General features: G+C 35.5%; 1 protein-coding gene across 1 annotated transcript in view; it reads left to right on the top strand.

The window, feature by feature from the left end:
- INTU (inturned planar cell polarity protein) overlaps nt 1-11,579 on the top strand; it is a 42,247-nt gene that overhangs the window by 16,137 nt on the left and 14,531 nt on the right. Inside the window, exons 3-7 of the mRNA XM_010292625.1 lie at nt 2,087-2,290; nt 6,870-6,988; nt 9,602-9,691; nt 10,235-10,312; nt 11,107-11,296. Coding sequence (XP_010290927.1) covers nt 2,087-2,290; nt 6,870-6,988; nt 9,602-9,691; nt 10,235-10,312; nt 11,107-11,296 — 681 coding nt within the window. The remainder of the gene's footprint in view (nt 1-2,086; nt 2,291-6,869; nt 6,989-9,601; nt 9,692-10,234; nt 10,313-11,106; nt 11,297-11,579) is intronic.

Genomic DNA, 11,579 nt, shown 5'->3' with positions numbered 1-11,579 from the left:
GCAGGAATTACATCTGTGCCTTGTTAGTGTAGAGACTGTAGCCTAAGTGTCATGAATAAGTGTCCACAGACAAGATGTAGTAGAGTAGAAGTTAAGAGAAATAACTATTGAGCCTTGAGGAAATCTGCAAGAAGTTAGGGTGTGAGGAAAATCCTCTGAAATACATGCAGATGGCATGACAAAGAAAGAGAACCAAGTCACAGAATGCCAGAGAAGAAAACATACATCTATGAAACTGTGAATGATCAAGTTGCTGGGTCGTAAGAAGCCACTGCTGCTTAGCTGGATGTTTCTGCTCTTCGAGTCCTGTTAATATGCAGTGTAGAATTGAAACTGAAATGATGAGGAGAGAAGGAGTGATGAGTTACTGTCAGAAAAAATGTGGTAGCACATGGCAGGAAAGCAGGATTGAATGCAGTGCTGTTCCAGAGAATGGGAAAAGAAGAAAAAAGCTGATAGCAGCCAAAATAGGAGAGGAAAAGATTAATGAGAAGTGTCGGCAGGGAGTAGAGTGGAATGGGAGGAAAGCAGCCAGTGACATGAATGTTGTAGCTGGAAGAGCTGATGATGGCACTTCTCTGATCTAGTTTGACAGGCAGTGAGTGTTTTAAAGCATCATTATTTCTTGCTGGCACTCCTCTCTTTAAGGAGTATACATATATATATACACACACACGTGTATACACATACACAACTACAAAAATACAAATTATCTCTATTTAAATGTATCAATTACCTCTGCTTGGGCTTTTCAAATTTATTGCAAGTGGGAAAATAGAAACCCATTTTGTTTCATCAATCATTAGGCTAAACTGTCACTGACTTTAAAGAGAAGCAGGATTTGGTGTGCTGTATTATGTTTAGAACTTCCCAGTCAATAGGCATGTTCAGGATACTTCAGGGCAGATGAACAATCTTGAGTAAAAACTTCTGAAAGAAGGAATTGAGAGTGTGCCTTCTTAGTCCAAATATGTATGTTTTCAGTCACTTTGAACAATGATGAAAACTAAAGTATCATTCAAGAAAATAAGTCAATTTATTCTCCTTGAAAAATACAATTTTATGCTCAGTCAAGAGCTAGGTCTCTTTCACATACCGTTTTTTCATACTTAGGATGAAGTCTTCATTTACAAAAAAACCCAACTCTTTCATTTCATGACTACTGGAACAACTAAAATAATTTTTGTAAGGCAGTGCTCATAAAAAGGAGGTCTGTAAAGCAAATTTTGAATGATTTCCACACTAAGTTTGGATTTTGTGCTTCTTGTAATACATGTTTATTCTAAAACTCCTCTGTTTTACTTTATTTGGGAAATAAAGGACAGTAAACCTCATGTAACTTTTTGACAAAGTAAGCTTAATCATCTAAACTTTAAGTTACTTTTTAAGAGAGAATGTTCTGTTAGCGCTTTCATTTCTTTTTTCTTCTGAAAACATAACACAGCAAGTGAGGTAAACAATTTTTATGCTTCTTGCTAGTTACGTACAATTGTTACATATGGCAACAAAACTCTTATTTGCTGACTCTACAGCTTTTTTAAAAATTAACATAGTGAAAACATTGGCAGATTGAAGTAAGAAGTGTTACTGAGTGTTACAAATTTAAGACTTTTGCAGTCTAATGTAAATTTATTTTCCTGTGCAAATGTACCTGTCAGTGTGCTAAAAAAAAAGCAAAGAAATGCTTATGAAAGAGCCTTGAGGATATATATTTATAAAAGTGCTGACATTTTGAAAGAAGTCAAATAATGTTTGTTTCAAAAGTGTGGTAATAGGTTTGTGTTCAAACAAACCCAGAGCAGTAAGTATATTTTTCCATTCTCAAAACTGTAAGAACTAAATACGAAAACACACCAAACCACATGCTTACTCATATGGTTCATAGAGCATGTAATAGCTGGCTTTGTCCTTAATAATAGATGGTTATGTAATGCTGAATATATAATAGGAATTTTTTGAATGCTTATGTCTTTGTCAGTAAAGCTAAGAAAACAATCTCTTAAAGGGCTCAAACAGCATCTATTTCATCTGATATTAGAATGTGATTGTAAGTACGGCCTCATTTTCACAATAATTATCTTAATAGGTTAAACTTACATTTGAAACATCAATATTTGAGCCTGAAGGAACTTCTCAGCAAAGGTGTAAACAGGCACAGTCAAATATGAACAATCTGGTTCGGCTCTTGTGGGGAGAAGATAGTACGGACCTTCAACAGGCTATACAAGTTGTGCCTCATATTGTTATGTTCCTCACACTGAAACTGGACTCTGAAACATCTAAGGATGAGGTATGTCGCTAACTAAATAAAACTGAAGATGAAAGGTAATAACTGCCAACAGCAACTGCTATGCCTTTTGATGTTAAAAAAACCCAAAAAGCACCAAAACAACAACAACAAAAAAAACCCACCTTGCTAATCATTTTGAGTAGTCTGTAAAATATCCATTTTCACAGAAATAAGGCCTGGCTTTCCAGGGGAAAAAAATTAGTATCACTACTGACAAACTCTAATTGGACTTGAAATCACTTCTGCTCTGCTGTATGTCTTTACATAAACAGCAGGCTAGAGGTGTTAACAGACAAAGCAGAGAGAAATTCAGAAGTTCGTTATTGTCTCTCAGATGCTCACTGTGATGTTTTCAATACGCCTCTCAAACTTGAACTATGAAATCTGCCTAGTCAAAAAAATTTTCCCCAGCAGGAGCTGTTGGCAGTCCACATATATAATCTGTCTAGCTCCTCCTGTTTTGAAATGCTAATGTGCCTTTTCTTAGAGGACTCTCGCATGTCTGCTGTTTGCAATCAACTGTTGATTCTTGCTTGGGCAACATTTCTGAGCTACTGAAGTACTTTTCCTTTGTCCCGTAAAGCTTCTTTTCACATCTCTTTCCTTTTTGTGTTTTTCAGAAAAATGTTGCTGGTGTACATGTAACCCGTTGTAGGTTTGTGTAGATGTTGTTCATGATGTAGCCATAGCTACAAATACTCCACTCAGAACGCAGGGACCCAGAACGGTGTGGAGGGCTGAGTTTGGCCTCTTGCCCGATCTGAAAATGACAAAGGGACAAAGTGGACTTCTTGGGAACAGACATTCAGAAAAAGACTCTCCCCCCCTTCTGTAAATCCTTCTTAGATTTAGCGTAGCGCCCCAGTGATTTTTTTATTATCTGGGATGTGGAGACATCAAATAAAGCACAAGTTTTGCCAGTCCCCAGGGACTGGGATGGTGGGACAGTGATGGAGTTGGGGAGCAGAAGAAAGGCATTTTGCTTTCTCTCCCCTGGAATTAATCCTTAGATCCAGTCAGCGCTCCATCCCTTCTCTGAGGTGTCTTTATTATTTGTTTATACTATTTTTCAACTGATAGAAGTCGGTGTTGCTCTGTTGGTGATGTGCAATAGAGAACAAGTGTTACAACTACACATAATAGAGTTTAGTTTTATTTTCTAGAGACAGGGGTGGGGAGGAGAACTGTAGAAAATTACATGGTATCATAATATTATGTAAATAATGTTGTGAAGTTTGCAGAGTTAAGTGGTTGAAAGCTAGGAAATGACAGATTTATGGCTACTTGTGCAACTTTAATTCAGCCCTTTTGTACGTACACAGCATGACATTGTCCTCTGCACAATACAGGCATTTTTCAGATGTCTGCTGTGTCAATGACAAGATGGACAGGTGAGCGTGTATAATTAAGGCTTATTAGGTGACTAAAAATCCAGTACTTCATAGCTCTGGAGTACTTGACTTTGCAATATAAATCATACTCTTAATGTAATATTTTTTTAAGGTAACATATGCTGCATTGCATATTACAGCAAGGTGCTAACACTGTAAGCTTTGGTTTGCAGTTCTTTCCGATCCCGTTTAAGAGACTACATTTTTTTCATGGTACCTTCAGCAGAAGTTAGTGTCTTATAATTACTACTTCATTTTTTAATGGCATTGTAACTGGGCAAAGTCATTCTGTGCTCTTTTTCCCACCTGTAGGCTGCTTCCATTAAAACATGCGATACTGCAGTATTTTTCTGCTTTGGTATGTCTCTATAATAAAAATTAAAAGAGCTCATTTAACTGTGAATTAAATAAACTTAAGATGCTTTATCAAAGTTCACTTGCGTATTGAAAATAGTTCTTTTTTTTCTTCAAGTCTAAGTTTGTAGTCCAAGGTTGCTGTGTTATGTGGATAGAACAGCTATGGACAATTGCTGTAGACTTAAAGACTAGTGTTTTCTTGGTCACATAAACTTCATGAAATACTAAAAAAAAAAAAATATATTTCAGGGCTTCTGGCTCCTCTTTTGGTAGGTGAATAGATATGCAATGTACTAATTATGTACTTGTTCTCCCTTCATACCACAGACGAATTGCTTCCTGAGAAGTCTTGGCAGTTATGCAGCTCCAGATAGTCTCTAATGTTGAGAGATGCTTTGCTGGTGTAATCAAGGTCTTTATAACATTTCCTAACAAAAGAATGCCACCTTCTTCAAGGCATTTGTCTCTTAATTTCATTTGATGAACAGTAAAGCGACATTTATCCTGTAGATGTACTGTTCCAGATTTAGTTTACAGTAGTATTTCAAATTAGCGGTAAAGTTATTATACACCTACGCCATACTGCACAATTAATGATCCTTTACTAAGCTGCTTTGCCCATATCCAAAGGAGGCATGGTATGCAGATCACATCCACGTAAACAATGGCAGCTAGAACTAGTAATTAATTCTTCCACTTGGGAGCTTTTGGCACCCAAAAACAGAATTAATGAGCTCTAAGACTTGTAAGCTCTTTCTGCTCGACTATTAAAGGAAAGTAGAATTAGAAATCATTTAGGATGTGTGCTTGCATGTGGGGAGTGTCCCATAATGGTTTCACTGAGTAAGGCTGATCTTGTCTTCAAGTTTTAGTTCAAGGTAGGTATTACGATCATTGTACCAGCAAACAACTATAACACCTTTATGTGTTTGAACTGATTTTAGCGATACCATGTCTTAAAAGGAATAGCGTTGATATTCCTCCTACATGATAATGTTACTGGAAGCATGTGTTTAGTGTACTTGCAAAGTAGGTATTACTGAGTAGCTGTTAACGATAGCTTGGTTCATACAGACACTGGCTTGTACTTCCTGTAGTGTTTCTCCTTGTTTTTATGATTTCTGAATTAGTCTTTAAGAATACATAGTTGTCCTTCATCTACTGTTTCTTTTTTAATCTCATGTAAGATGCAACTTAAAGCCTTTCTTGTCAGTGCACTGGGTGTGAAGATTACAGGTTTTTAGCTGGTCAGCACTATTTTCACACAGTTTCTTTTAGCTGTTTCTTATGTTGTCAAGACTGCACTAATTTTTTTTTTTTGTGAAGCTTATTTAGGCTCAGTTTGAAAAATTAGTAAAATAAAAATAAAGGCAAGCTGTTTGATAAGCCATTAGTTTAGCTAGTCTGTCCAAGTTTGGGTTTTTTTGGGTTGAGAGGGGGTTTATATTTTTGAAGGCGTGAACCACTTCTCATTTATTAATTCCATTTTCATTGGCCTATGAACTTGGCCTTGTTTTAAGACAGCTCATCTTGTATAGTGGTATGTGCTGAACCTTGCTAACTCATTAATATATATGATACAGCTATGACCTTTTGTTACAGTTGTCTTTTCTTTCCCTGGGAAAGTGGACAGATAATTCTCAAATGAATTTTGTGTAAAGGCCCCAGTTCATAGTCAGGAGAAAAAAAGGCTCTTTCTAGCCCTTTGTAGTTCTGTAATTAGAAAATAGCAGGTTTTTTTCCAGCTAAGGGATTGATTCAAGAACAAAATCCTTGTCACTAATGAGTATTTGAAAATAGAGCTAATTAAATTGGATAAGAATGAGGAGTTTGTCAGGTCCTTCTGTAATGAAACTTTACATTCTTTTAATCTTGATGAAGGAAAATTTTCTAATGAGTGTTGGCGCTGGCTGGATGTGCTTAGTGACATAAATAGGAAAGTTAATCATGTCTGTGTTTCTTTTGTTTGTAGAAAGATAATTTACTATACCACTTGCATTGGATATGCTTAACACTACATGCATTATTTCTAGCCATCATGATTTGTCAGAAAGCAACAAATCTGGGGGAATCGTATGTTTGCTTATTACTGTATTTTTATGGTTGCTGAAATAATAGAATTTTTTTTTAATGCTTACATTAAAAATTTATTTTTTAAAAATGGTTAGAAAAAGAAAAATAATTGTCACAAATACTTATCGCTACTGATCTTCAGTTTCAAGATGACCTCTTTAAGAGTATGCTGACACAGATGGTCAGAGGTTTGGTGATAAAATTGTTAATGGTGTGTATGTTGTTTGAGCATATACCTCAGTTATATTTTGTGCTATATATGTAAAGCAATTAGGTAGGGTTATATAGAGCAATTGGAGTTTTCATATTCTTATTGTTGGTTTTAAAGAGCTGTATGTTTGATGATGACTTAAATGACAATTTAAATATTGGAAGAATCATACAAATACTGGCTATCTCTTGGAATCAGATCTGTTAACAATGTACTTCAAGCTGTAAAGTGCAGTGGCCACACTGTTTATCATTTTATGTTTCTCCATATAATAATGATCCTAAATAAGTCCTACTTTTCTATAAAATAGAAAAGTTAAAACTGTCAGAAACATTCATGTGCATTTTGGAACTTTCCAGTATGCCCATCCAGACCACTGTTTGTGTTGAAACCATGTGAAAGTATATGATAAAAGCCTCAATGTTTTAAAAAAAAAAAAAAAGAGCCAGGAAAAACAGTTGTTTTCTGGGGTTTGTTGGGGATTTTTTTTGGTGTGATTTTGGTTTTGCTTTTGCTTTGCTTAACTAACAGCTAACTTTCTTCACAGCAAGAAATTCTGTATCAGTACCCCATATCAGAAGCATCCCAAAAACTGAAAAGTGTGAGAGGAATATTTCTCACACTATCTGACATACTGGAAAGTGTTACTGGTACCCAGATTATCAGGTAAAAGCATTTGAAATGTAATGTATTACTACTTTTATACATATGTGTAGAGAAAACCACATATGGGTCATGCATCAAGCTCTAGACAAAACAAGAGTGACTGTATGTGTTAGGCAGTAATGTTTTAACTAGAACAGCATGCCTGAAGTTGGACTGCTCAGCCTGGATGTACATTGATTTGGGGCACTTTCTTTGTCATGGGTGGTAATGACTAGGATTGGGTGAAATTTTTTTTAGATCCTTTTTAGATGTCCTAAAAAAGTCCTTATCTAAATTGGGATTCTGTGGCACTGTGCTAGGGCAGACTGGAAATTCTACAACAGTGTTAATCAAATTAAAAAAAAAAAATAAATATAAAATGTAATTCAGTTAAATTTATGAGTGCCTGCTACTTTTAAATTAATTCTATTTCACATTCAACTTGCAACACCTGGAAGATCTTTATATCCACAGACCAGGACTCTAGTAAGAAGTCTAATACAAATGACTCCTGAGTTTTTGGAGCAGCATGGGGGTGGTGGAGATATGTCAACAGATTATTGAGTACTTAAAGGTAGATGATTTTCTGATGGAATAATTAGAACTGAGATAATGAGTATCACTTTTCAGTTTTTTCCCATTGAGAATCAGTATATAAGTTTACATCTCTTGGGGGTGTCGGGCAAGACTCTCTTCTGCACATCAGTGCCTTGCGTATCAGACACAAGACCTGAATGGGAATAAAAAAGCCAAATGTAAATGGGATTTCAGGCCTAAGAACACAAAGTGCAAACAGTAGTGAACAGCATTGGCAATAATAAGGAATTCCTCGAAAGGCAAAAGGCCTGTTTAATACATTTAAGTTCATTTTCCACTGATAAATTTTTCCTTAAAAGGAGTTCTTGAAGTGCTTTTGAATATTTTTTCTTACCAGAAAATTAATACTGGTTAATTTACTTATGTTTACATTTGTTTCTTTTAATTTTTTTTTCCTCAGACTTGCTGGCATCCTACTATTTTGAGTAAGAAGTTTTAACACTGTGCTTTAACCATGCTTATAACTTTCTAGCTAATAAGTTACTGAAAGTCATGTTGCTGATTTAGTGATCAGTAGGAATGTAGATTGACTCCTTTAGCAGCAGATGTCAAACACAGGCTTTTGGTCTTGTGCGTGTACCGGGATTGTAAGGCAATGCCACATTAATTAGCACTGAGGTATGTTAATTCCTCTTAAATGCTTATGCACTATTAATGAAAATTCTGCCATATAAAAGCATTTTTGGACATGTCCAGATTTTCAAACACATCCAAAAGACAAATCAATCCATTGTTTGTTCTATACCTATGGTATCATCAGAAAAACAATACAGAAATCCATGGTAATGTAGATTCACCTTTCCTGTTAAGGTTCTCAATTTCCCATTTTTGAGTCTTAAAAATATAAAAGCACTCTGCTGGTCTCTGTGGACTGTCTCATGTCTTCAAAAAATATACTAGATAATCCCCAGCTCTCCTATGAAGCTTTTTCTATCAGAAGAGTAAATTATGATTGTTGTGTCTCCACGTGACTGTGTGTCTTTTGGGACGGGGATGTTTATTTCTTTGTAGTTAATTGCATTATAAATATATAATTTGTTTTGTTTGGAAAGCACTTTTGGTTACATGAAGGATTGAAATGTTTTGGTGACCTGCGGAAATACTAAGGTATTTCTTAACTAAAGAAATTACAGTGTTTTATTCAGTACCGTCAATTTTACAGTATGAATGAATCCGTGAAGCAAGTTAATCATGGAGCCATATCCTAAAAATTTACATTCTTGAATCTTTCAAGCTTAAACTAAAGTTACCCTTTTTTTACTTTGCAGCAGTGTTATTTTGTTACTTAAAATTTCTAGCATGATAGCAAGAACGGTGGGGTTTTGCTATAAATTTAGTGTTTGAGATATTTACAGACCTTGGTTTTATCAGCAATCAGTACATTTAATCTGATAATCTGGTACCTAACATATGGTTTACTGCTAACTAGAACATTGGGTCTAACTCTGTTTCATATTCTAATCCACTCTGTGGTTCAAATGAAAGTTGTCTCTGTCTTTTTGCTGAGCTTTGTAGAGCAATTTCCTATAGAAAGGAGATGGAATGAGAGCTCAAGCTTGTTTATCACTCAAGTAATATGTTCAAATACCTCTTGAGCTTGTTTTCAAAACCTGTGTGGAGTCTTTTTAAAAGATTTTGTGAGTAATTACTATGTTCGGAACCTTCATTAGTAACTCTGGTTACCTCATTGTGATCTGAAATGGCATTCACTTTCTAAGTTGATTGTGTTAAAAGCTAGGCAGGAAGACCTTTAAATAGCATCTGGATCATTCCAAAGATGACTGCAGAGCTTCAGTAGCTGTTTGTCCTTTATATACTTGAAAACGTTGTTACTACTGGCCTGATCTGTTTGGGATAGAAATCAGAGAGTCTTTGAGTTCTGTAATAATTAATATAATTACCAAGCCCAGTTGCATGCATGTGATTATACATAAGCTTAAGATTTTGCATATAAAATACATATCATTCTGGCTTATAATGGTGGTCTTTTAGGACTTCATAGTGTTAACAGAAGTACTTCTGGTTTAATTTTTCTAGTTCTTCCCTTTTCTTATGTGGAAAACTGGTTCAAGTTGTTTACTGGAAAGAATCTGACAAGTTGCTTGTAATTGGCCTTCCTGAAGAAAAGTGAGTTTCAAATAAAATGCTTTGTTTTCTTTTAATTTAATTTTGTTTCCTATTATGTGTCCTCAAATTGTACTCTATTAAAAAGCAAGAAAGGGAGGGCTTACAGTGTACTCTCTTTACTGTAACTAGTCTCTATGCCTGTGATTCCACTTTTTTGATTGATTTCGTTTGCATCTTTTTTTATATCCATTGTTACAGTTTCTTTTTAATTTCCTCTGAAGGCAATAAGGTCTTATTAAATCTCAGAAATACATATAGGCTAGAAAACAGTAACTATGTGTTTGGTAAAGTCAGGTCCTGATTAGAGACTACTGAATAACAGCAGTAATATTATGTATTTATGGGTTCTCAGAGGACTTTTTTTTTTTTCCAGCTTTACTACTGTCTGTGTCATCATGGGCAGTCCGATGAAGAATTTTTTTTTTTCTGTTTGTTTGCACTATATCACTACTTAAGAATAGGGCTCTTCACAAGATGCCTAGGCTTATTTATAGTAAAGATGTTATAAACATAGCTGTACATTTGAATTGTTCTTTTTTTTAGTGTGCCACTTGCTCAGCTGAGGAACATGATTGAAGATGTTGTCAGGACCTTGAAATTTATGTACGGTTCTCTAGACAGGTGAGTTCTTTCAAAAGTATTTTCTTTTCAGTCACTAATTTTTCACTGATGCTCACTGAAAAAGACTGCTAGTAGCATTAATGTTTACATGGAATTTCTTTGCATGTTCCTGTACACTTGTATAAGAAATAGAATTCTGTTCTTGCCTTTTTGTTTCAGTCGTAACACTAGTAAGACTCTCTTAAACAGTCCTTGTTACTTCAGGAAGTTTTGTCCTTGATTAGGTTAAATCATTCACATAATCTAAGCCACTGTCGATGTCAACAGCACTCTGCAAATGTTATCATTTGTGTTAAAGCACCATTTGTACAGCGTACGTATAAATTGGTGTTACATTTTTCATAAAGTAAACACTCCAGATTTCTCAACTTTATTTGGCAGAGTGACTGTCTCTGCGTTTGGAAATCACCCAGAAAACTTTCAGTCTGACTGTAACCTAAATAAAATTGCCAAGGTAGGCTGTTCATATCCTTGCATCTGATTCAGGGTTAAAGTGTGTATGCCATAAAGAAAAACAATAATCTTAATTTCCAAAAGGATGAAGCTGATCATTGTCTCATCTTAAGTTGCTCTAAGACATCTACTATAATACTATACTGCTTTAGTTTTTTCTTTGTTTGTAGGTACTGCCTGGATATTAGCCTAGTGGGTTTTTTCACGTTTAAAATGAATGTTAAGAAAAAAAATCCAAATGTAGTATCATGCTGTAAAGAGACTTCTATAGCACAGAGGGTTATATAAACAAGCTACAAGTTTCTTGATGTTTTTCTAACTTGGAGCTCATGTTTGTTCAGTGCTTTTTGCCAGGTGGAAAATGTTTCTCGCCTGGATCATTTTTTCAACCTGTTCTTCCAGCGTGCGCTTCAGCCTGCAAGACTCAAGTCAAACGCCAGCCCCAGTGCTCAGCACTATGATACCTGCAGTGCGTTATTCTTAGACAATCTCCCAGGCTTGCGCTGGCTGACGTTGCCTCAGGAAATCAAGGTAATGTCATTTTCGGATCTCTCCAGAAAAACTTGTATATGAGAGGCCAGAAAATTGATGCAGGTATCTTCTGCTGCTGCAGTGTCATTTACATAAGCACTTTGCTCATCCCAGACCACCCATTTTCCTACAGGATCCTTTATTTAGGTTTGGAACTACACAATCAGACCTACAGGAAACAGATTGCTATTATGAGTGTAGTTTGGTGACTTTAGAGAACGTGATGACAAACGAATTAAAATTTAGTTAAAATATATATACACGCACGCACACACATCTCTAA

Source organism: Phaethon lepturus, unplaced genomic scaffold, assembly GCF_000687285.1.
Source record: "Phaethon lepturus isolate BGI_N335 unplaced genomic scaffold, ASM68728v1 scaffold20760, whole genome shotgun sequence".
NCBI lineage: Eukaryota > Metazoa > Chordata > Aves > Phaethontiformes > Phaethontidae > Phaethon > Phaethon lepturus.
Note: the sequence above shows the minus strand (reverse complement) of the source record. Positions and strands in the feature narration are given on the sequence as shown.